The following is a 26,108-nucleotide window of genomic DNA, read 5'->3' on the forward strand; positions in this document are numbered from 1 at the left end:
TTCCCCGTCATGTTCTTATCGGGTAGTTCAAGAACATCCTCCCTCCAGTGCGTGCCAGACGCTTTCCCCTTGGAAATCAAGCTTCCCGCTTCCTGACTGTAGAGGGTGTTTCACTTTCTTTGAAGCAGGCGTTCTCCAGCTTGAGTCCCCAGATGATGATGGACTACAGCTCCCATCATCCCCGGCCACTGTGGATGATGGGAGTTGTAGTCCACCATTGAGGAGAGCTGGTCTTGTGGTAGCAAGCATGGCTTGTCCCCTTAGCTAAGCAGGGTCTGCCCTGGTTGCATCTGAATGGGAGACTCCATGTGAGCACTGTAAGAAATCCCCTTCAGGGGATGGAGCCACTCTGGGAAGAGCATCTAGGTTCCAAGTTCCCTGCCTGACATCTCCAAGATAGGGCCGAGAGAGAGTCCTGCCTGCAACCAGTGAGAGCCAGCGTGGTGTAGTGGTTAGAGTGCTGGACTAGAACTGGGGAGGCCCGAGTTCAAATCCCCATTCAGCCATGAGACTTGCTGGGTGACTGGGCTAGTCACTTCTCTCTCAGCCTAACCTACTTCACAGGGTTGTTGTGAGGAGAAACTTAAGTATGTAGTACACCGCTCTGAGTTCCTTGGAGGAAGAGCGGGATATAAAATGTATAAAATAAAATAAAATAAAATAAAATAAATAAACCTTGGAGAAGTCGCTGCCAGTCTGGGTAGACAATACTGAGCTAGATAGACCAATTGTCTGACTCAGTATAACACAGCTGGGGACCTAAGTTGGAAGACCCTTGCCTTAAATGCATTGGAACAGAGAGACCTTGTGTCAATCATTGATGCTTCAAGCCACGCCCCTTGGGGTTGGTGGAAGAAGCCATATCCCATGATGCTGGCCATTGCCATCAGCAATCTCAGCAGTACCAGTGAACGTGATACAAACAGGAACCTCTGGGTTTTTCGCAGGATCTGTGACTGGAGTTCACAGAGAGTTTTAATAAGGAGGGGCAGGGCTGCAGAAATCCACTGGTCTACTAGTCTGGGACGAGTAAAAAATGATGCCTGACGAGTGTGGGGTGGAGTTCTGATGAGCAATGTACCAACATTGCTTGACAAGTAAAATATTTTTGTCTGGCTGGTAAACTCTGAGACAACATTTCTTCACCGCTGGGGTTGGGGGCTACAGCTCAGTGGGAGAGCCTCTGCTTTGCATGCAGAAGGTCCCGGGTTCAATCCCTGGCAGCATCTCCAGGTAGAGCTGGGAAAGACCCCTGGCTGAAATCTCGGAGAGCTGCCGCCAGTCCGTGTAGAGCAGCGATGGACAGACTTGACCCTCCAGTGGTCGTTGAACATCAATTGTGGCTGGGAATGATGGGAGTTGTCGTTTGACTTGGCATAAGGCCGCTTCCTAGGATGTCCCCTTGACCTTCTTCTCTTGTCTTTTTATCCCACCAGGAAAGAACTAAAGTGGTGGAGCCCTTGGACTACGAGAATGTCATTGCCCAAAGGAAAGCCCAGATCTACAGCGATCCGCTGCGGGATATGCTCATGTTCCCCATGGAAGATGCCTCCGTGAGTTGTTCTTTAGCCACTTTGTCCGACATTGGCCGCCCCCATATGTTTCATGTTTGAGGGTCAGGCAAAGCTCCCACAGCCTTGCAGCCTATCAGAAAGGCACTGCTCCTCCTTTGACGTGTGTCTCTGGTAGACTGCCTCTGAGCATGCAGGATCCATTCCTATCTATGTAAGAGGAACCCAGCCAAAGGTGGACCATCTAGTCCACTGGTCAACCCAGTCCTTGGAGGAAGCCCACGGGCAGGGCGTGAAGGCAATAGCCCTCTCGCCCTGTTGCAGCCCAGCAACTGGTACTCTGAGGTAGACAGCCTCTAAGCATGGAAGTTCCACAGCCTTCTGTCTTGGTTTGTCCGAGCTCCAAAGCCATTATAGGCCTATTGGCTGCCCATTCATTCACTCCTCCCCTTCGGCCGGATCTCCATTCTCTCAGCAACCGTTGAGCATCCTGAGGGTTGTGAGAAAGTTGCTCACAGGAGAGTGGAAAATCCTGCAGCTTGTACCTGCAAATCCTCATTAACTTTAGCTGGGTTGCCTGGAGTTGCCGTCTCTCCCAATGGAAACACCAGTCGCTTGGGCTGCTTTGAATAAGATAACTTATTTGTTTGTAGACACGTGGGAGGAGAACTGGACTTGTGGTAGCAAGCTTGAATTGTCCGCTTTGCTGCTGCTGCTGCTACTACTACAAATATTTATATACCGCTCTTCAACAAAATTCTCAAAGCAGTTTACACAGAAAAATCAATAATACATAAATAATACATTTGCTAATCAGGTCCACCCTGGTTTGCATTTGAATGGGAGACTACACATGTAAGCACGGTAAGATATTTCCCTTAGGGGATGGGGGCGCCCATGGAAGAGCATCTGCATGCTTGTGTGCATAAGGTTCCAAGTTCCCTCCCTGGCACCTCCAAGATACGGCTGATCTGCAACCTTGGAGAAGCTGCTGCCAGTCTGTGTAGACAATATTGAGCTAGATGGACCTATGGTCGGACTCTGTATATGGCAGCTTCCTATGTCCCTATGCATTTAAAACTTTCAGCCACCTAGCCTGCAAGCCCTGTTCAGACATTATGCTGAACACTCATACACGAGAGTATAGGGTACACAGATACAGTTATTCACACATTACATGCAACGCAGCTAGAGCCATGAACTTCTTATCTGTGCCATGCATTTGTGAGACCTGTAGCCAGGTTTGCTTTTTAAATGAACACAGGTACAGTCATTCACATAAACATATGTGCGAGTATTCAGACCGTACCCTTGTACAACATAATATCTGAACAGAGCTTCTGTCTGAGTTAAGAATCATCTCCCAACTGGGCAGGCTTCCCAGTGGAACTAGCAACTAGACAGGATCCTTACAGAAAGATAGCTGTGTCTGTCAATCAATCAATCAATCATTATTGATACAGTCACAGACCAGAAAATACTCAATGCAAGTTGGAAAAAACAAAGTAATTGAGCATCATACAATAGCACAATTAATACTGTATCTCATGATGTCCACCTATGCCTTTTTCATTGTGCGGAAGTTAACGTTTGTTGCCAGATTTTACTAGCAGTCAAGCAAAATTTGGTGACGTTTAGAGATATTTCATCTCGTCTCTTGTCAGATAGTAAAAAAAATTACATGGAAGATCAGAATGGCCTGGGAAGTTGGTTAAAAGTGGGGAGATATAATGGTGGCAAAAATCCCTGTATAGATCACAAAACAGTAAAACATTTGCTGTAGTTTCATTTGCGACTGGTGCACAAAGGCAGAGAGTCTTTGGGTGTTTGGGATTTTCCTAAACTTTCCTTCAAGCACTGCAGTAGGTAACTAACACATTAGAACAGGCTAGTGTAAACATCCTGCAATATTTGGGAACTGAGATTTGAGATAACTATCTAGCAGGTTTGAGATGAAATGGCTGGCTTCCAAGAAAGACATCCCTGGGGAATCCAGGGTTGTTCTGTTTGTGTGTCCATGTCAGAGAGACACTGCTGCTTTAGCTTGGGCGTATCCCATTCTTAATAAAGACTGGCCATATAAACTTAACTTTTGACGAACTGCTCTTTTCCAAAAAGATAGCCGTGTTGTTGTTTTGGGGAAAAGATTACAGAGATACCAGCTAATCCTGTGCACGTTTACTCAGAAGCCAGTCCCGCTGAGTTTAAAAGGAGCTTGTTCAGAACTCTCTCCCTCTATATATAGACCCATTCACATGTTACGTTCAGCATTTGTATGACGAGTGTGCAGGGTACACACATACAGATCTGTACATGGGTACAGTCATTCACATGCTGTGCTGAATGCAGGTACAGAAATACACTTCTAATCTGTGCCCTGCAGGTTTACTTTAAAAATGAACACAGGTACAGTCGTTCACACCAATTTGCATACGAGTGTACAAGGACACCTATAAACACGTACAGCAGAATGTCTGAATCGGGCTTCTCTCTTTCCAGAGTCCAAAGTGAAACGTCTCCTTTGGTTTCTAAAGCTCTGGAGAAGCAAAGTCACTCATACTCGACTCACCTGAGGGCGCGAAAGCCTTTCCGTCACCTCTGCCTGCTTTTTCTCCCTTTCTAGGTGTCGGTGATCGGGCGTCAGCGGAGGACGGTTCAGTCCACGGTGCCAGAAGATGCCCTGAAAAGGGCACAGTCTCTCTTTGTTCAAGAGGTGAGGGCCGCAGCTGTGATGCTTTGCAATTGCCCAGCTGTCCAGCTTTGGCCCTCCAGCTGTTGTGGGACTACAGCGCCTGTCGTCCCTGATTATTGGCCACTGTAGCAGGGGATGATGGCAGTTGTAGTACATCGAGTTGCCGCTCAGTGGCCGAGGTTGTTGCAGCCTTGCTCTGTGGTGTCCACATACGTGGGTGTTTTTCTTCTGTCGAGCCCTGAAGCATCCCTGGCCAGCTTCCCGGTGTCAGGTCCGGGCTGGCCTCAGAGGCTCTGTTTTGGGGAGCAGGGCGCCTTGCAGCAGCAAGAGCTTCTTGCTTTCACAAGCCCCACAAAGCGCCCCCGTCCTGAGCCTCACCCGAGTCACAGAGCTCCTCTCCTTGTGAGCTCCCTTCGTCCACTGGCCCCTCATCCCTGGCCAGCTGTCTGTTAAGTCTAGCGAGAACTCGGCCAAGTCCAAGACCTGGGGCAGAATACCCTGCCCCGATCCACGGCTCCCCCCTTTTCTACCCCAGATATCTCCTCACATATTCCTTTCCGTTTAGATCAGGGCTCAGTAAATTGCCGCCAGGGTGATGGGTTTTGTAGTCCAACAACAGCTCAGATTGGCCACCCCTGCTTTAGAGAGAGAGAGAGAGAGGGGAAGCTTTCTCCAGCAGGGCTAATGCCTCTGTTTGCTCTGCCCGCACACCAGAGTTGCCTGGGATCAGGGCTCTGGGACACACACACACACACACACACACACACACACACACACCCCTTGGGGAAGGGCCATAGCAGAGTGTCCGCCTTGCGGAGGCATGCCCAAGGTCCCAGATTCAATCCCTGGCAGCATCTCCAGCTGAGCCTGGGAAGCTCCCTTGTTTGAACCCTGTGGAGCTGCTGCCAGTCAGTGTAGGCACTACTGACTTAGGTAGACCAAGGGTCTGACTCGGAGGCAGCTTCATGTGCTCATCTGCTTGGCCGACAGAAAGTCCCCGGTTCAATCCCAGGTATCTCCAGGGCCTGACTCCGTACAAGGCAGCTTCCTACGACAGGGTTCCTTAACCTTGGGCCCCCAGATGTTGATGGACTACAACTCCCATCATCCCCAGCCACGATGGACGTTGCTGGGGGTGATGGGAGTCGTAGTCCATCAACCTCTGGAGGCCCAAGGTTAGGAAACCCTGTCCTAGGATATGGAGGATTGATTCCCTCCTCCAGCCCTGCTTGCTTCTGGCCCAGACCATGTTGAACGGAGTGGTGTTTAATTTCCTTTACAGTGCATCAAAACCTACAGCTCAGACTGGCATGTTGTGAGCTTCAAATATGAGGAGTACTCCGGGGATTTCCGAATGCTGCCGTGGTAAGTGCTTCTCTGGGGCGTGGGAAAAGCATGCTGAAGGTAGATCTTTTAGCAGCTGTAAATCATCTGGGTGGTTTGCAGCAGATCACCAAGGGTTCTTACTCCCAGGAGTGTTAATCATGGCAATTTTTCTTTTAAAAAAAACCACCAGTCTCTGTCCTGGCTGCCATTGTGTTAACCACTTAGCCTCAGTGTTCCTCACCTGTGAAATAGGAGCATTATCTGGTTGCCTTTGATCAGGTCTGTGTCCAGTTTAAGAGTCCTGCATGCAGATCTGTGGTCTGCAGTAACTAAAATGACTTGTGTCTGTGGGTTGTTCTAGACCTTGGTTCATGGGCTGTAGGAGGTCCCTGAAAACAGAAAAAGCCCCGTAACTGGGTTCACCCACAACGAATCAACTTACAAAGATAACCACCCTGGCTGTTCCCTCCCTGGCAGCATCTCCAAGATAGGGCTGAGAGAGATTCCTTCCTGCAACCTTGGAGAAGCCATGGCCAGACTGAGCTAGATAGGCCAAGGGTCTGACTCAGTATATGGCAGCTTTCTCTGTTCCTATGTACCTAAAACTACTCTGCTTCTTTTCCAAAGAAAATTGGACATGCAACTGCCTTGTTTCCTTTCTCTCTCCCACTTGAGAGCACAATAATTGAATTGATGCAAAATGTTGCCAAGGTCTTTTGGTTGTGTTTTCTTTTTAAACATGTATTTGTTTGGTTTGTGTGCCCTCAGCAAATCCTTCAGGCCGGACAAGATTCCAAACCACACATTTGAAATTGACGAAGACTTTGACAAAGACGAGGTAAGAAGAAAAAGATAAAAGATAGACTTTTCATCAGGATCATCAAGGTATGCACCAAAGAGAGGGAGCGAAGGAGATCTCTCTCAAACAGAATTCTTGGGGTTTGGGGTGTTGTTGTTTTTCTTAAGTATTATGTTTAAGTCTTGTCGGCTTTTAGAGCTTTACATGATTCTGCTGGGGATTATGGGAGTTGTAGTCCAAAAAACAGCTGGTGGGAGGGGCAGGCTTAAGACTTGAGCTTGGCGGTTCTGTCCCTTGGAGCAGGGATCCTCAACGTTGGGCCCCCAGATGTTAGTGGACTTCAACTCCCATAATCCCAAGCCCCAGTGGCCTTTGATTGGGGATTATGGGAGTTGAAGTCCAATAACATCTGGGGGCCCAACGTTGAGGATCCCTGCCTTGGAGGACAAGAAGGATTGTCCTCTTTCGGTAACAAAAGGAAGGAAGGAATGTCCCCCATTAAAAGTACTCAGGGTGGAGTGTAGAAGTGTTAAGACATCCTTGAGCTAAGACGGAGATCTGTGTTTCGTGATACTTGGAATAACTTGGGCTTAATCCGCTAGGATTCTTCGTCTCTGTGCTCCCAGAAGGGCGGAATGATCAAGCAAGGCTGGCTGTACAAGGCCAACGTCAACAGTACTATCACGGTGACCATGAAGGTGAGCGTTGGGTTGGGAGTGCGTCTATCCAAGAGCCTTAATTACATTTTTCCAGGGAAGCGAGTTCAAAGGGCAACAGTCTAATCCAGTTCTAGGTGTCTGAGGGATGTTTTTGGTCGCTGTTGGGAGGGATTGGTGGTCCTGGATTTGGGGTCTGCTGAAGTTCCTTCTAGGACCGGAGTTCACAAGATTGGGTCCCCAGATGATGTTGGACTATAATTCCCATCATCCTGGCCCTTATGGCTGGGAATGGTGGGAGTTGTAGTTCAGCAACATTTGGGGACCCAAGCCTCTGCTCATGGGTTTAGTAACTGTGGCTGGGGATCATGGGAGTTGTAGTGTACCCTGAGGACCTAAGGCTGGGAACCCTGTCCTAGGACATAGAGACAGAAAAAGACTAGATTGCCTGAATATTGGCATTAAAGTGCAGCTATTGGCCATGATTCTCTGTGGTTGTGGAGAGTGCTCTCTATCTTTGCATCTCTGTGGCGAACATTCTGTAAGTAATCCAGAAACCTTTGGTTTAAGAAGAGCGTTACGATGCTTTACATTTTAACTTCCATGCCATATAAGCTGTCAAGTCATTGTATATGATAAAGTCTGGTATATGAGGATGGCTAGAAATGAGGCTCCATGCATCCACACTTGCCATTATGACCACTTTTCAGGGATTGTTTAACCATTCCCTCGTTATATGGAAGCCAGTCCCACCGACTTTAATGGAGTTAACTTCCTTCTAGGTGTGCACACAGAATTGCAGGTTGTTATCAAAATGCTACTGGAAGAGGCATGTGCATTCCAGCCCAACATCCTCTTTCTCACAGCGTTCAGCTGCATGCTTCCCAAAAACTCCAAAGAGGTACAGCAAGGAAATCCCAGAAACCATTCCCACACAGAGCCAACAGTCTATTGTTGTGGTGCAGACTGCCCTTGAACATGGAGTTCTGCTTAAGTATGGCCAAGTGAAGCTTCCATATTCACTGGCAGTTTGGCTCTGAGGTAGAACCTCCATGTTCAAGAGGGAGTCTACACCAGAATGTTGGTTTCTTGGGGCTAGGAGGGAATGGCCTTTAGGCTTTCTTTCAGGTTCCTCCTTCAGAACTTCCTGGCATGGAGCCCTTGGTCCCAACTCTACACATTTTTACTCAGAAGTAAGCCCCAGAGAAATAAATGGGGTCCCCTTCGATGCTTTGCTGAGGGGCCGTGAGGAAAGGGAAAAAGAGAACCCACATTGCCTAGGATCTCTGCTGGTCCTGATACCTTTGTGTGTTTACTCAGAAGTAAGCTCCAGTGGAATCAGTGGACTTACTTCCTAGTAATTTATTCCAAACTTTGCTGAGGGGCAAAGTAGGGGTAGGGGTGAGAGAAAGGGGGCAGAAGGAGAAAACAAATGCCCCTGAAAGGAAAGGGAGGGGGAAGAATGGTTGTTTACCTGTACGAGTGCTGGAGTGCTCATGGTCTGTCCTTATCAGGCACCTATGTTCAGAAGAACCAGAAGTCACTTGCTAGAAATTGCCAGGACTTGCCTCTCCCAACTTTGGCTTCAGAATTCTCAGTGAGCAGACTCAGCTATGCTCTTAGCTAACATCCCCGTAGTGATTTTTTCTGTAATGGGGATTTCAAACAGTAATTACTCAAGAAATCACTAGATTGGTGTTCTTCGGCCCTCCTGCAACCAGCAAAAGGCACGAGCCCCATATGGACCTGAATTTTTTTGGGGGGGACACTAAAAAGACATCAAACACTTTAAAATATATACGATCTGTGGTGCAAAACCGTTGCCAACACTTTGAAACTTCTTTTTAGAGGTTTACGTTTCCGTTAAAATCGTAAACTGCTGTGTCTCAGCCATTTTGCAATGGATTTGCACCAAATTCAGAGGAGTGGTGTGTCTTCTCCCTTAGGTGATGTGTGCAGAATTTCAGGGGGCTTGGGTGGATCCTTTTAACTTTACACACAATAGATTGTTCAGGGCTTATAACGGTGGAATGTTGAAAACACTCCTCTTCTTAACTCTACGGGCACGACTTTGCCAGTATAATACCTTGCATTGGAAATCAGTCTGGTAGCCCATCTAGGAGAGATTATAGCCTAGTGGAAGGGCACCCGCTTTGCATGGAGAAGGTTCCAAGGCCGTAGCTCCAGGCTTTCACTCGTTAACTGTGTAACATGCAAACTGGCCCTCAAAACTGGTTGGAACCCAACAGAGAGCCGTCGCAACCTTTGCAAGCGGAGCGTGTGATCATTGACCTCCACAGCGGCAGTACGCACTTTCCCGCAGTGCTGCTCAGATTGCTAGTTTGCTTTCGATCAATCCAGCCACTTGCAGCTGTCAGCAAAAGCAACAGAAAATTTGGCTACTGGCAGAAGCCTCGGAGTTTGGCACAGTCTCTTCCTCCAGTTTTACCTGCTTCATCTCCGTGCTATGCACAATTCCACACAGTTTCTTCTGTCCTGGAAATGGACAGATCATGGGAACCTAGGAAACTCTCTAAATAATTAGTCAGGCCCTTGGTCCATCAGGGCTGCTCAACTTCAGCCCTCCTGCAGATGTTGGCCTACAACTCCCATAATCCCTGGCTATTGGCCTCTGTGGCTAGGGATTATGGGAGTTGTAGTCCCAAAACAGCTGGGGGGCCTAAATTGAGCAGGCCTGATAGCTCAGTGTTGGCTACACAGAGAGGCAGCGGCTTCTTCCAGGTTGCAGGCAGGAGTCTCTCTCAGCCCTTTTCTAAAACTTCGGTTCTGTTCATAGTTAAGAAAATAGGAAGCTGCCTTCTACTGAGTCCGACCCTTGGTCCATCTAGCTCAGTATTGTCTACACAGACTGGCAGCGGCTTCCCCAAGGTTGCAGGCAGGAATCTCTCTCAGCCCTACCTTGGAGATGCTGCCAGGGAGGGAACTTGGAACCTTCTGCATGCAAGCAAGCAGGAGCTCTTCCCAGAGCTGCCCCATAATCCCCAGCCACAGTGTCAAATAGCCAGGGATTATGGGAGTTGTAGGCCAACATCTGCAGGAGGGCCCAAGTTGAGCAGCCCTGCCAAAGGGGATATCTTACAGTGCTCACTCATGTAGTCTCCCATTCAAATGCAAACCAGGGCAGACCTTGCTTAGCAAAGGGAACAATCCATGCTTGCTATCACAAGAGCAGTTCTCCTCCCAGTGGCCACAACAGCCCTTAGAAAACAGACAACTCCCTGTTCCTGTTAGGGTGCCTTTTCAATGGCAACTCAGAAATCATAATATCACTACTTCTGGGTAATTCATGTTACCTTGGTAAACATGAATGCTGTGAACAGAGGCAGTATTCAACGTGTATATTTGTGGGTGCTGGTAACTCACAGAGTTGGAAAAGGTGCACAAAAGATCCAGCCAAATCATGAGGGGGTTGGAGTACCTTGCATACCAGCAGAGGCTAAAATGCTTGGGGCATTTTAGTTTAGGGGAAATGTGACTGCAGAACAGGGAGACATGGCAGAGATTTATATAATGTTGTGGATAAAGTGAAGGTGGGAGGGTTTCCCCCTTCATAAAACTAGGACTTGGGGTCAACCAGTGAAATTGTCAGGAGATTCAGGGTAGACCATTAATATTTAATGCATGGAATAATTAGTTTGTGAAACTCAGTGCCACTGGATGTGATGACTTTAAAGGGGGATTAGACAAATTCATGGAGGAGGAAGAGAAGGCTGTCAATGATTACTAGTCATGAAAACTATGCGGAGCATCCATATACAGAAGCAGTCTACTTCTGAATGCCAGTTGTTGGGGCAGCAAGAGCAGAGGACGCAAAATTGGGGACGCTCCAGAATGGTATCCACTCCTCAGCATCCATCACAGTTTTTAGAAAACAAGTAAAAATGTGGCTCTTCACCCAGGCTTTTCTAAGAGAGTGCCGTTTTAACTGCCGCTGCTTTGTGTTTTGTGTGTTACTGTTTTATATAGGTGTTTAAACTTTTAAATAGATATTATTTTTATATTTATATTTGATATCTGTACTTTTTGTATTTTAATTGTGCATTGTTTTAATTATATGGTAAACTGCGTTGGGGTTGTTTTAATGAAAAGCGAGATAGAAATAGAACAATAAATAAAATAAATCAATAAAATAGCACAGCAGATCTAAGCATGACAGATTGTCTGTTTCCCATGTGGAAAAACCTTATACTTGTTCAAGATGTTGCACGAAATCCAAGATCTCAGGAGAAGTATCTCTCTTGATAGCTCAAATGTGGTGGTGGTGGTGGGGACCCAAACTCAGGAAGATGACTGCTTGGCTGTAGGATTTGGGTGTGTGTGTTTGTATTGCCTTGGGCCTTCAATGCAGTGAGATCATGGCTTGTCTCTCTTCTGGCAGGTGTTCAAGAGGAGGTATTTCTACCTGACACAGCTCCCTGATGGCTCCTACATCCTGAATTCCTACAAGGATGAGAAAGTCTCCAAGGAGTCGAAAGGCTGTATCTTCCTAGATTCGTGCATCGATGTTGTCCAGGTAGACATTTGCCAAAGATGTGCCTCCTTTGGCCCCTCCCTGGCTGGTTGGGACGAAGCCCAAATGAAGTGGTACAGCCCCCGCGAGGTTTGATGGTTCAGTGAGAACGCATAGCGAAGTTTGAAGTGGGGGGGAGGCGAGCACTTCATCCCTCTAGGGAGGAGAGCTGGCCTTGTGGCAGCAAGCATGACTTGTCCCCTTAGCTAAGCAGGGTCCACTCTGGTTGTATATGAATGGGGGATTAGAAGTGTGAGCCCTGTAAGATATTTCCCTCAGGGGATGGAGCCGCTCTAGTAAGAGCAGAAGAGTCCCAGTTCCCTCCCTGGCGGCTTCTCCAAGATAGGGCTGAGAGATTCCTGCCTGCAACCTTGGAGAAGCCGCTGCCAGTCTGTGTAGACAATACTGAGCTAGATAGACCAAGGGTCTGACTCAGTATATGGCAGCTGCCTATGGTCCGATCCCGTGGCGTTTGCATCTCTTCCCGCAGTGCCCCAAGATGCGTCGGTATGCCTTTGAGCTCAAGATGCTGGATAAGTACAGCCACTACCTGGCGGCTGAAAACGAGCAGGAGATGGAGGAGTGGCTGGTGGCCCTGAGGAAGATCATTCAGATCAACGCGGAGAGCCTCGTGCAAGAGAAGAAGGAAGTGGTCGAATCCATGCCAGGTCAGTCCCAAGCCCAGCACCCGGCTTCTAGCCAAGGCCCACCGGAAGCTTTCAGGAAGTCCCCAAGCTGAACACGAAAGCGACTGCCCTCCCTCATTGCCAGCGTGGTGTAGTGGTTAGAGTGCTGAACTAGAACCGGGGAGACCCGAGTTCAAATCCCCATTCAGCCATGTTACTAGCTGGATGACTCTGGGCCAGTCACTTCTCTCTCAGCCTAACCTACTTCACAGGGTTGTTGTGAGGAGAAACTGAAGTATGTAGCACACCGCTCTGAGTTCCTTGGAGGAAGAGTGGGATATATATATATATATATATAGAGAGAGAGAGAGAGAGAGAGAGAGAGAGAGAAAGTCCCAGGTTGAGTCCTTGGCAGCATCTCCAGGTAGGGTGGGAAAGACTCCTGCCTGAATCCTTGGAGAAGCTGCTGCCAGTCAGTGCAGGCGATACAGAACTAGAGGGATGGAGCCACTCTGGGAAGAGCAGAAGGTCCCAAGTTCCCTCCCTGATAGGGCTGAGAGAGACTCCTGCCTGCAACCTTGGAGAAGCCGCTGCCAGTCTGTGAAGACAATCCTGAGCTAGATAGACCAATGGTCTGACTCAGTATATGGCAGCTTCCTAAGTTCCTATGTAATAGCCAGGGATTGTGGGAGTTGTCGGCCAATATCTGCAGGAGGGCTGAAGTTGAGCAGGCCTGCCTTAAGTGTTGCTTTCCGTGCACTTCTCCGGTTTGCTTCTGCACTTGGAAGCCTCTCTGCATACAGATCGATTCGGCATGCAGCGGATCGTTCTGCCAAAGGGGGAGCCTCTGCAGCGCGAGCGACGTGCTTGGCCCCCGGCCCCACTCTGGGCTCCGAAGCCAGCCCCTTGGCCCCCCGCCAGGCAGACCTGCCCAACTCCCTGGCGTCGTCCTGGGGAGGGAGCCCCTCGGGACGAGGCGCAGCCTGATGGGCCGAGCCAGGCCCCTCCGCACAGTGCCCCATTGGCAACATCTGCTTTCCGTGACTTCACAGATGACGACTCGAGCAGCCAAGGGAAGGCGGAGAACATCCTGGAGAGCCTGGAGCGGAGCATGCATCCGGAGCTGATGAAGGTAGCCCTGCCGCAGAGCGCGAGGAGGGGCAGTGGACCGAGCCGGCCAGCTGCAGATCTCTGCGTGCTGGAAGCCCCCTTCTGGGAGCCCAATTCAGCCCCCTCTGCACATCATCATCATCATCATCATCATCATCATCATTATCATCATTAATTATTAATTATTAATTATTAATTCAATTTCTATACCGCCCTTCCAAAAATGGCTCTGGGTGGTTTACAAAGAGAAATAACAAACAAATTTGTTATTTGTTATTTCACCTTCTTTGAAGCACACACTTGGCTCAAGCCTGCTTGGATTCTTTCCGGCAATAGGAGCCATGAACAGAAGAACAGCCCTGCTGGATCAGGCCCAAGAAGGCCCATCTAGTCCAGCATCCTGTTTCTCACAGTGGTCCACCTGATGCCTCTGGGGAGCCCACAGGCAAAAGCTGAGGGCCTGCCCTCTCTTCCGCTGTTGCTCCCCTGCAACTGGGATTCAGAGGCCTCCTGCCTCTCAGCCTGGAGATCACCTATAGCCGTCAGGACTCGTCCCCACTGGTAGACCTGTCCCCCGTGAATTTGTCTAAGCCCTGCTTAAAGCCATCCAAGCTGGTGGCCGTCCCCCTATCTTGTGGCAGAGAATTCCATAGATTAATGATGTGCTGCTGTGTGAAAAAGTACTTCCTTGGGTCAGTCCTCGGTTTCCTGGCAAATCCATTTCATGGAATGGCCCCTGGCTCTGGTGTTCTGAGAGGTGGAGAAAAATTTCTCCGTCCACACCGTGCATCACTTTATTAGACTTCTTATCATGTCTCCCCTCAGTCGTCTTTTTTCTAAACTAAAAAGCCCCAGATGTTGTAGCCTTGCCTCATAAGGAAAATGCTCTAGCAGAGGAGAGGCAATTTGGATTAGGATGGTTGTGGGGGGGGGGGGATAAAGGATTCAAGCCCCCCTTCCCACATGCTCTGATTCTGGATCAGCCCTCTTCCCGCCCCCCGTAGCTGCTGTTCAACCAAAGCAAAACCCATAACTCTGTGCACAGTGCTTAACTGCATGCGCAAGACAGCATAGAGTTGGGCCCTTTGCGATTCCACTGGCTTTTCATCCCCACACATCTGAGTTTATTATCATTATTTTCAGATAAGCCCTTCCTCTGACTTACACGGGTGTGTGTCTTTTCTCTCTCCACCCCCCCTTCCCGGTTTCAGTACGGTAGAGAAACTGAGCAATTGAACAAGCTCAGCAGAAATGATGGCAGACAAAATCTCTTCTCTTTCGACTCAGAAGTCCAGGTAATTTCTGCAATACAAGCAACTGCAGCACTTATGCGCACGTTCGTTCTCTCTCTCTCTCTCTCTCTCTCATATTCACACACACACACACACACACACACACACCTAAAGTTACTTTGCTTGGTGTTTTTTAACTCAATAATGGCATGTTTGTTTGTTTGTTTCACATTTATATCCCGCTCTTCCTCCAAGGAGCCCAGAACAGTGTACATGGCTGTGTTCCTCCTCACAACAACCCTGTGAGGTAGGTTAGGCTGAGAAATACGTGACTGGTCCAGAGTCACCCAGTGAGTTTCAAGGCTGAGTGGGGATTTGAACCTAGGTCTCCCCGGTCCTAGTCCAACACTCTAACCACTACACCACACTGGCTTTATTCACCCCCCCCTTCTCCAGTAAATACCACAAACTCCCGGCTCCCTGTTACAAGACACGCTACCCACCTGTCTAGCCCAGGAAATCTGTGATACCCTCCGTCAATTCTTTTCCACCATTTAAATTAGTTAAAGAAAGAAAATGTTACCTGTGCTAAGCTCTAGGGATAGGGTGGGCTATATAGCCATACAAATACTTTCCTAATCCTCCCACTTCAGATTAATTATGTCAGGTGCCTCATCTACCCCGTCCCAATACCTGGTTTTGCAGCAGACTGACCTTCTTCTAACTTGGAGTCTGCTGCCATTGTGCCCAAAAACAAATCTTCCTGTCCATTTGGAGAAGAAAAAAGAAATCCTCTTCTATTAAACCCAAAGAAATGGTCCCCGTGAGTAGAAAGCCCCATGAATTTTGGCATATGTTGGAATTTCCCTCTTTGGCCTGGTGGCTTAGTGCCAAAGGAAGAGAAGAGAAGAATCCCTTGCTGAAAAACCAAAACCAAAACCTGCAAAGACATCTTCCATTTCTGAGATTGCAAATCTGTGTAGACTGCCTCCTCAGCGCAGATCTCTGCCGCATTCTCCAGGAATTGGCAGAATGTATTAATAATTTCTCAAGGTTTTTTTAAATTTGGAAATAGCTTTAGAAACATTTATGGCTGAAGGGAGCTTAAATGTGAGGAGAGCTAGTCTTGTGGTTGCAAGCATAAATTGTCCCCTTTGCTAAGCAAGGTCTACCCTGGTTTACATTTGAATGGGAGCCATGAGAGCACTGTAAGATATTCCCCTTAGAGTGCAAAGATGCTTGGGGAAGAGCATCTGCATGTTCCAGGTTCCCTCCCTAGGTTCTCCAAGACAGGGCTGAGAGAGACTCCTGCCTGCAACCTTGGAGAAGCTGCTGCCAGTCTGTGAAGACAATACTAAGCTAGATGGACCAATGGTCTGACTCAGTATATGGCAGCTTCCTATCCTGTATGCAAATATTGCAAGTAAGTGTATCTGGTGGAAAAACAAGGCAGCCTTAAAGACTGATGAGCGGGTGCAGAAAGTCCGAAGTTTGATCCCTGACACCATCTCTAGTTAAAGGACCCCAGTGTCAGGCCTGCTAAAGACCTCTCTGGGAAACTTCTGTCTGTTCAAGTCAGCAGTACTAGGCTAGATTGACAGTCTTGACCTAAGAGAGGGTAGCTTCATATGCCTGCATTTTGCTAGCCTCTAAATAATCAGATATTTTTAAATTTTATTTTGTTACATTTGTTCCCAGCAGTTTCCCTGAGGAGCCCAGAGTGGTGTATGTGGTTATGTTTATCCTCACAACAACCCTGTGAGGTAGGTTAGGCTGCGAGATAAGTAACTGGCCCGGAGTTACCCAGTGAGTTTTGTGGCTGAACAGGGATTTGAACTCTGGTTTCCCAGGTCATAATCCAGCACTCTAACCACTACACCACACTGGCTCCATTAAGTCTCCAGCTCTCTCTCTCTTGCAAAAGATGTTGGCAACACAATGGTTTCCCTAATCTCACATTTTTAAGAAGCTGGGAGCGAAAGTCCCCTTGTATTTGTTTCCGCTTTTGCTTGCATGTTTTAAAGCAATATGCTTTCTTTGGTAGAGGCTGGATTTCTCGGGCATAGAGCCAGAAGTGAAGCCCTTCGAGGAGAAATGCAGCCAGCGCTTCCTGATTAATTGCCACACCTTGTCCTTCAACATCCTTGCCAATCTCAGCGACCAGCCCGAAGGCCCCCCTACAAACGTGCGTACAGTATGGCTGCCCAAGACACTGGGTGGTTTTGATGTGGCCGGAGAACCTGTACAAATCAAAAATCTCTCGCTGGAACGGCCCCAAGAACCGGAGGCTTTTTATTTATTTTTTTACAAGTGAGTTTTCCAAACCAAACCAAACCCAAGCTTTTCCCTTTGTGTGTTCAGGTGGAGCCTTTTTTCCTCAGCCTTGCACTGTTCGACTTGAAAAACGGCTGCAAGATTTCGGCAGACTTCCACGTGGACCTGAACCCGTTGCCCGTACGGGAAATGCTGCGGAACAGCTCTTCTCAGGACCTGGGAAACAACCCCGTAAACGGCCACTTCCTGCATGGAATTGCTGAATCTCACTTGCGGTATATCAAGCAAGTAAGGAGACGTGAGCTTCTGTGGATGTCGAAAGCAGGATTCCAAATCCAATCTGATTAATATGTGTTATGTCAGGTGTTCCCGTTAGGTGATGAGGCCATGGCTCAGTGGTAAATCATCTGAGGTCCCAGGTTCAATCCCTGGCAGCATCTCCGGGAAGAGCTGGGAAAGACTCCTGTCTGAACCCTTGGAGAGCTGCTGCCAGTCAGTGTAGACAGAACAGGAGAACCGGCACATTCGCGGACTCACCACCCGTGGTTGGGCGATTGACATCCGACCTTGGCATACCTGGGGGTAGGGGTAAAAGCCCCACAAAGGGTTAATTCTGCATATCTGCGGGTTGGAGGCAGCCGGAAATAATGGCGGGGATCATGTCCAGCTGCTGTTTTGTGAAATGGAGCCATTTTGTAGCTCATTTACTCTAAAAACTCAGCGGAAAATCGTGGGGGAAAGCTGAAAAACGGATTATTTCCGACTTCGGGGAAACATTGCTGGATCACTGGAGGCCCGCAGAGCATGGTAGGGCACTTAATTTTGCCCCTGAAAATCTTTTTTCCATTTTATTTCCATGTCTCCCCTCCCCTCCCCCATGTTTTTCAAAACCCCAGTTTTTGGGTTTCCGGGAACCTAACCCCCATAATCCCATTGCCCCAATGACCCAGTATTCACAGTTTCTGTATCTTCAGTAATTGCGATGAACGGAACCCCCACAAATACCAAGGTTTTCATTTTGTAGTTTTTATTTATTTATTTATTTATTTATTTATTTATTTATTTATTTATTACATTTATATCCCGCTCTTCCTCCAAGGCATCCACAGCGGTGTACAAAGTTATGTTTATCCTCCCAACAACCCTGTGAGGTAGGTTACTGAGCGAGATGGACCAGTGGTCTGACTCGGAATCAGGCAACTCCCTGTGTTCCTACGTCTCTGGGTCTCTTTCAGTGTTCCCTGTAACAGGGATTCCCAGTTGTTGTAGACTACAACTCCCATAACCCCCAGCTCCAATGGTCAAAGGCCGTTGGAGTTATGGATTATGGAAATTGTAGTCCACCACATCTGGGAATCCCTTTTAAAGGTGCTTGCAGCTTCTGACGCTCCGCTCCTCTTTTCCACACAGGGGGTGTTTTCTGTCACAAATCCACACCCAGAGATTTTCCTCGTTGCCCGGGTGGAGAAAGTGTTGCAAGGAAACATCGCACACTGCGTGGAGCCTTATATCAAGAACTCGGACCCTGCCAAGGTAAGCTGCATCTCAGTGAAGTGGCACTGTATGATGGTTGGACTAGAAAAGGCAGAATGGCCTGCTAGATCCACACCCAGTGCCTGGTGGTGGGGTCTTCTTTCCTAGGAGGCGGCCCAACATTCAAGTGTGTCGTGATGAGGAACAAACATCCAGCTGGGGTTGCTAAGCGACAGAACGGTTGCCACCAGCTCAACTGGTGGCGACTCAAAGCCTGGCCTTTTTGGGGTTTGCCCCTTGGGCCCTCCTGCAGATGTTGGCCTACAGTTCCCATAATCCCTGGCTATTGGCCACTGTGGCTGGGAATTATGGGAGTTCAAAAACAGCTGGGGGGGCCTAAGTTGAGCAGGCCTGGCCTAGGACTTTGGAACGCCCCCGCTAACAAAATTTAGAGCCTCCCCTTCTCTGGATGTTTTCCAGAAAAATCTGAAAGCAAGCGTGTTTAATCAGGCTTTCCATTTATGGTTTTAAGGTTTTCGAGTTTTTACCTAGATTTCAAATTGTTTTAAGAGTGTTTTGTGTTTTAGGCTGTGCACCGCCCAGAAATCTGCATATGTGGTGGTGTCAAAATGTGCCAAATAAATAAATAAATAAATAAATAAAACACTTCTAGTATGCAAGAAGCACTTTGAAAAATGATTTATTCTTAGATGAGAGGAACATGAGAAGGGTCCTGCAGGATCAGACCGGAGGTCTGTATCGTCGTATCTTACTCCCCACAGGGGCCAATCAGATTCCCCCAACGGAAAGCCCACAAGCAGAACAAACATCATGGTCTTCTTCTATGTTCCAGAAATAACTCTAGCTCCTGTTGCTCAGACTGAGGTTTGCCAAGCTGAGCTGTGAGGAGAGCTGGTCTTGTGGCAGCAAGCATGCATTGTCTCCAATGCTAAGCAGAGTCTGCCCTGGTTTGCATTTGAATGGGAGACTACATGCCTGAGCATTGTAAGATCTTTCCCTGAGGGGATGGGGCCACTCTGGGAAGAGCACCGGCCTGCTTGCATGCAGAAGGTTCCAAGTTCCCTCCCTGGCAGCATCTTCAAGACAGGGATGAGAGAGACTCCTGCCTGCAACCTTGGAGAAGCCGCTGCCAGTCTGTGCAGACATTACTCAGCTAGATGGACCAAGGGTCTGACTCAGTATAAGGCAGCTTCCTATCCTGACTGCAAATATTGCAAGCAAGTATATCTGGTAGAAAAACAAGGCAAGCTTAAAGACTGATGAGCGGGTGCAGTGATAGAGTACTGACTTGGTTTAAAGCAGCTTCCTATGTTCCTATGTTGAGCTGTCAAACTGGGGTCCTCAGATGGTGTTGGACTACAACTCCCATCATCCTTTGGTCATCGTGGCTGGGGAGGATGGGCGCTGTAGTCCAACACCATCTGGGGACTCAGGCTTGAGAGCCCCTATGCTAAGCCTTCCTTCCTTTCCGCCTTGGTCTGATAATCCACCCAGACTCAGTGCAAGCCTGTCCCGTTTCCTGCCTTACAGACGGCGCAGAAAGTCCACAAGCTGGCCAAACTGGTGTGCAGCCGCCTCGGGCAATACCGGATGCCTTTCGCTTGGGCTGCCAGGTGAGCGTGAATCAGAAACGGTTTATTTGGTAAATCCCTCGCAAGTTTGGTGGGGGTAGGCTAGCAGCCCACCAATGTGGCCTTTGCATCTGGGAAGACTTTCCGTCAGAGTGGTGGCATTTGAGGGAGAGCTGGTCTTGTGGCACCAGGCATGGATTGTCCCCTTTGCTAAGCAGGGTCTGCTCTGGTTTGCATTTGAATGGGAGACTACATGTGTGAGCACGGTAAGATATTCTCCTTAGGGGATGGGGCCACGAAGGGAAGAGCATCTTCATGCTTGCATGCAGAAGGTTCCCAGTTCCCTCCCTGGCAGCATCTCCAAGATAGGGCTGAGAGAGACTCCTGCCTGTGACCTTAGAGAAGCTGCTGCCAGCCTGTGTAGACAATACTGGGCTAGATGGACCAAAGGTCTGACTCAGTAGAAGGCAGCTTCCTATGTCCCTGTGAGGGGTCTGTTTTGCAGTTCCTACCTGCTGCTGATGTGTGCAGGGCAGGGGCGGTGTTTCTTCATGCTCTGGGTTCCTGACTATCGCCCCCTTTCCATGTTCTTGAAGAAAGGGGCTTCCACTCAGTCAGTTTTTTTGTGGAATGAGACGAAAGGGAGACAGAATTGCTCCCACACCTCACACCATCATGCCCCAAAGATCTGCTGCTAGGGGCTTGTGTCCTGCCCCTCCCTCCTGGGGAGTTCCCCCATTCGCCTGATAGCCCTGGAAGTCTGTTGCCTGCAACCGCCACCTGTATTACCTCTTGGCTTGAACCGGTCCTGAAACAGAAATTGGCGTGAACCCTTTTGATGGATGCTCTTCCCACCCCTTTTGGTGCTTTTAAAGAAATGCTAGCGCAGGGGTTCTCAGCCTTGGCTCCCCAGAGGATGTTGTGGAGGCTGGGGATGATGGGAGTTGTAGTCCGACAAGAATATCTGGGTACCAGTGCTCCCTGTAACCGAGATTCCCAGATGTTGATGACCAACTCCCAGAATCCCCAGCCAAAGTCCATTGTAGCTGGGAGTTGTAGTCAACCCCATTGATGCTGGGAGTTGTAGTCAACCACATCTGGAAATCCCATTGATGCTGGGAGTTGTAGTCAACCACATCTGGAAATCCCTGCTAGAGGGAACACTGTTGCTGGGTACCCAAGGCTGAGAATCCCTGCGCTAGAGGATTCCTAAGCAGAATCCACCTCTTGCATCCTTGTCAAATTGCCATCTCATTCCCTTGACAGCCGCCTTCTCCCTTGATGCTGCTGCATCAGCCTTCTCGCTGCCACAGCTGCTGCCTGTAGAAGATGCTGAATGTCTAATGCTGGCCTCTAATTCAGTTGCAGTTTGATCTTTTGGCCTGAAAAGCAAAGAGCGGGCCAGACCAATCAATAGGGAAGGTTGCGTGAATGTCAGGTTCCAGACTGCCCGGCCAGGTCCACACATCTCCGCACATTCTGATGCATCAGTTTCCTGGGCTTTTCTCCTGGGATGTGGTTTATCCCGAGTACAAGCCGCATTTAGAACATTCAAAACGGAGGTACAGCAAGATTTATTGGGGGGGGGCTCCTATATTGGCAGGATTGCACCCATTCAGCCAATGAACATAGGCTGCAGTCACAGGTGACCTTTAGGGCTGCGAGGGCCGGCTCGAGCCGGTTCGAAATTGAACTTAGCTGGCTTGAGGGCTCACCCCTGTCTCGCCTTCAAGCTGAACCAGACGCGGTTCGGCTCGAGCCCGAGCCAGGAACCACCCCAGCCAGAATGAGGGTTCTAACAAACAAAAATGTTTTTTTAGAAGAGCAACTCACTGCCTCCAGGGGGCACTGCAGTGGCAGGAGGGGGGTCTCCAATGGTTCATCCTCCCACTGCTGGCCTCCCTCCCTGGTCTCAATCCAGCCCAGTTTAGGTGGTTTACAGGCCATTTTGGGCCAGTTCTGGGCCTCTTTGTGCTGGCAGTAGCCATTTTGGAGGCTGCCATACGTGTGCACTGGCCATCTGTGTGACTGGGGGGGGGGTATGTTCGGAGGTGGGAGGACCAGATGTACATGGCTACCTTTGTACGTATTCCAGAAACTACAGTTGATACAGAATGCAGCAGCCAGACTGGTCTCTGGGACAACCCGAAGGGACCATATAGCACCAGTTTTAAAAGAACTGCACTGGCAGTCGATATGTTTCCAAGCAAAATACAAAATGCCTTGATACTGCCGCCCAGAACAAAATTCATTCCACACACAGATGAAAAAAATGAGAGAGAACACTGTCTCCTTCTCTGTTTGCTTCTAGGAAGACCCTCAAGATGCACCTGTTTTCTCAGGCTTTTAACTGAAATTAATTTTAAACGATTGAATCTGTTTTTATCTTGTGAGATTATTTGTCTTGTGAATGTTAACTGTTTTTATTCTGTTTTGCATTGTTGTGTCTTTAACTCTGCACACCGCCTAGAATTGTACATATCCAATGGTATAAAAATAGAAATAAAATAAAATATTTGCACCATGGAAAAGGTTAGGATCCGGGTTAGGGTCACGATGAACGAATTGTTATACTCTCTCCATGGAGTCATCTTTGGAGGACATGCCTGCCCATTTTCATTTCCAGTATAGGTACAATTTTATCGTCATGTTTGTGTTTCAAACATGTAAACACCATTAAAACACCATTGCAAATGTGGCCTCTGCAAGCTAGCTAATGGTCAGGACAATCAAAGCATGAGAACACACTGAAAGCTGAATGTATGGCTAAGCGATCACCTCTTTTCCGTCTCTAGGGCCGTAGAGCTTGTCAAAATATCACCATGAGCATTCATCGCCCAGATGGTACCCACCAAGTGGTAGACCTGGCTTTGGCCCCATCAATCTGCATTAGGCATCTAAGTACCACCACCACTGACACTTCTGGGCCAAAGCCAGCCATTTTATTTATTTATTATTATTTAAACATATCTGTATAATACCGCCCCAAACGCAAAGCTCTGGGCGGTTTACAACAAAACAATAAAAACAAGCAAAAAGGTTAGAACATGACAACAATTTAGAATTTAAAACAATGTTAAAACTATTAAAAATCATCAAACTAATTAAAACATTAAAAGCCTGGGTGAACAAATGTGTCTTGACTGCCTTTCTAAAAGTGGTCAGAGATGGGAAGGCTCTTATTTCAGCAGGGAGCGTGTTCCCAAGCCTCGGGGCAGCAATGGAGAAGGCCCGTCCCTGAGTAGCCACCAGACGAGCCGGTGTCAACTGCAGACGAATCTCTACAGATGATCTCAATGAGTGGTGGGGTTCATAGCAAAGAAGACGTTCTCTTAAATACTCAGAGCCAAAGCTGTTTAGGGCTTTATAGGTTATAACCAAGACCTTGTATTTTGCCCGGAAACTTATCACCAACCATTTCCTTTTCCGTAACTTCAGCAAGTGAACATCTGTGGGGTTTTGGGGCAGTGCAGCAGTTCTGGATGTTGTCAGCGCCTCCTTTATGCCACCCCCATGTTCAGCAACCTCTTTCCACCCTAGATGTTCTGAACTATTTAGCAAATAGTCTCAAATAGCAAATGGTTGTAGCCTGACCCCTAGTGGCCAGAACCCTGAAATGTCACCTAAAGGACAATTTGAATTTAAGAGATTTCACCCAAGGAAAACTATCCAATGAGCAAATGTCCATCTGTTTTCTCATCCTGGTCCCCTTAGTGGCCAACCAGAAAGGGGGGCAGTATTGTGAGATAAAGTGTGAAAAATGGAATAACCCAATACTGCTATGGGAATGCAAATAATACAATTACAAAGGAAGACGACTGACAACGGGTTATTATTACATTCAAAATTTATTATTTAATCCAGCATAGACCATCATGATTGTTCTTAACTAAATATCTTTTTGACTTGGATCTGAATTAGTTATATTGACAGGAACTGAAGAAGAAGTACGTAACAGAAAATTATCGCAATCTGTTTTACAGTTGCCAGTATAGGCAGCAGTTTTGGCCTTATATCAGCTTTATAGCCATTTAATCATGTGGAACTCATCGTTGTATATTCAGCCACTGCAACTGGACAAACCATTATTTTTGGACATTTACCATGATCTCTTCAGCGATTAAAAAAATAGTTAAAAATAGTTAGTATTTTAGTTAAAAGTTAAAAATAGTTTAAGATCTATCATTGCACAATGTTCAATTACCGCCCCCATTGGCCAACTAGATGCTTCTGGGAAGCCCACAAACAGGGCATGTTCTTCTGGGAAGCCCACGGACAACCCACCCTTGCTGGTGCTTCTCGGCAACTGGTATTCAGAGCTATAGTGCTTCTCAATGTGGAGGTTCCAAATAGCCAGTGACAGACGTCGCCTTCCCAACCCTGCCCAAAGACGCTGCCAGGGATTGAACATGGGACCTTCTGCAGGCAAAGCAGATGCTCTACCACAGGGCTGCTCAACTTCAGCCCTTCTGCAGATGTTGGCTTACAACTCCCATGATTGATTGATTGATTGATTGATTGATGAAGTGCCGTCAAGTCAGTGTCGACTCTTAGCGACCACCTAGATAGATTCTCTCCAGGATGATCCATCTTCAACTTGGCCTTTAAGGTCTCTCAGTGGTGCGTTCATTGCTGTCCTCATCGAGTCCACCCACCTGGCTGCTAGTTGTCCTCTTCTTCTCTTTCCTTCAACTTTTCCCAGCATTATGGACTTCTCAAGGGAGCTAGGTGTTTGCGTAATGTGTCTGTAGTATGATAGTTTGATCCTGGTCATTTGTGCCTCGAGTGAAAATTCTGGATTGATTTGTTCTGTGGTCCTTTTTTTGTTTGTTTGTTTTCCTGGCTGTCCATGGTATCCTCAAAAGTCTTCTCCAGCACCAAAGTTCAAAGCGCCAACTCCCATAATCCCTGGCTATTGGCCACTGTGGCTGGGGAATATGGGAGTTGTAGTCCAAAAACAGCTGGGGGGGACCTAAGTTGAGCAGGCCTGCTCTACCACCAAGCTCCGGCCCCAGCCCCTAAATCCCCCAATAACCTTCCATCATGTCCCAGCTTGGTTATCTCCCCCCACCCCCAGCCCAGTAATATAGAGCCCCAGATATATGAGTTTTTCCTCTTAGGGATGGTATTCTAAGGCATTTTGGGAGAAGCTGGTACTACTCTTGTAACTGGTTGCATCTTAATTTTTTTAGTTGTATGTAAAGGCCTGGAGATGTTATATATCAGGCCGTTTGTAAATCTGATAGATAGACAGACAGATACTGCTTTTTCAGCAAAAGTTTGCAAAGCGGTTTACAGCGATGAAGTTTGGATAGGACTAGTAGAACTTTGTGTTGGGGAAGGAACCGATTTTGCAGCTGCCTGTCAACCTTTCTCTCTCCAGGCCCGTCTTTAAAGATTCACAGGGCACCTTGGACCTGGAGGGGAAATTCTCTCCCCTCTATAAGCAGGACAGCAGCAAGCTCTCCACGGAGGACCTTCTGAAGTTGGTAGCAGAGTATAAGAAGTAAGTGCATAGGCATTGGCAGGAATATTCAGAGTGAGATACTGCTTTGATGCTATTTTTGGGTGTGTGTGTTTTTCTTTGCATGCAAATTATTAGGGCCTTCTAGCTAAACAAGAAGCTGGATTCTGTTCGTTTGTGGGGTAATCCGTTTCCTGGCAATTTTCTCTTTATTACTTTGTCTCCTTCTACAGGCCAGAGAAGACGAAACTGCAAGTGATACCTGGCCAATTAAGTATTACGTTAGATTGTGTTCCCCTGGACTTCTCAAGTAAGGAACTCTGTGGGTTTTTAATTAACCAAGCATTCCTTGCATTTGACATAGAATTTGTTTTCATTGTTAGTAGATTTATCTTGGATTAACCATGGCTACCCTTGAGCCTGAGCCAGGTTTAATCTGAGCTAAGCCCTGTCTCTGATGGACAGGCATAGGGAAATATCTTCTAAACCCACTTGACAACTCACTATGGAGAGGCTGAAGTGCTCCCTAACCATGGTTTTCTTGGTGCAGGTGTGACCCTTAATCATGATTTACAAACCCTGCTCCAATGGAGATGGCAAATATATTCTCACTTAATTATCTTTTGCCCGGCACCGTAGAAGCAACATTCATAACTTTCTCAATGAGTGTAGTTTTCTCCTCTCCAATTGAGTACTGTTATGCATAATGCTTAAACATGGTTAGGAAAAACAAAATCAAGCATTTTTTTCATAGTTGTTTAAATTGTTTAACGGTTATGCATAATGCTTAACCATGGTTGGGGAAAACAAAGCACAATCAAG

At 47.8% G+C, this 26,108-nt stretch overlaps 1 protein-coding gene across 7 annotated transcripts in view; it reads left to right on the forward strand.

Annotated features, from left to right (window-relative positions):
* Positions 1-26,108, forward strand: part of DOCK11 (dedicator of cytokinesis 11) — a 130,106-nt gene that overhangs the window by 23,835 nt on the left and 80,163 nt on the right. For 6 of the 7 annotated variants that reach the window (XM_053273842.1, XM_053273841.1, XM_053273840.1 and 3 more), the window contains exons 2-16: positions 1,437-1,553; positions 4,135-4,224; positions 5,486-5,568; positions 6,298-6,367; positions 6,931-7,026; positions 11,384-11,518; positions 12,006-12,183; positions 13,194-13,273; positions 14,463-14,546; positions 16,528-16,668; positions 16,845-17,045; positions 18,168-18,290; positions 19,782-19,864; positions 25,206-25,328; positions 25,520-25,596. In XM_053273842.1, the coding sequence (XP_053129817.1) occupies positions 1,437-1,553; positions 4,135-4,224; positions 5,486-5,568; positions 6,298-6,367; positions 6,931-7,026; positions 11,384-11,518; positions 12,006-12,183; positions 13,194-13,273; positions 14,463-14,546; positions 16,528-16,668; positions 16,845-17,045; positions 18,168-18,290; positions 19,782-19,864; positions 25,206-25,328; positions 25,520-25,596 (1,681 nt within the window). The other variant, XM_053273843.1, reaches the window with a different exon arrangement.

This window comes from Hemicordylus capensis, chromosome 11 (genome assembly GCF_027244095.1).
Source record: "Hemicordylus capensis ecotype Gifberg chromosome 11, rHemCap1.1.pri, whole genome shotgun sequence".
In the NCBI taxonomy this organism is placed as follows: domain Eukaryota; kingdom Metazoa; phylum Chordata; class Lepidosauria; order Squamata; family Cordylidae; genus Hemicordylus; species Hemicordylus capensis.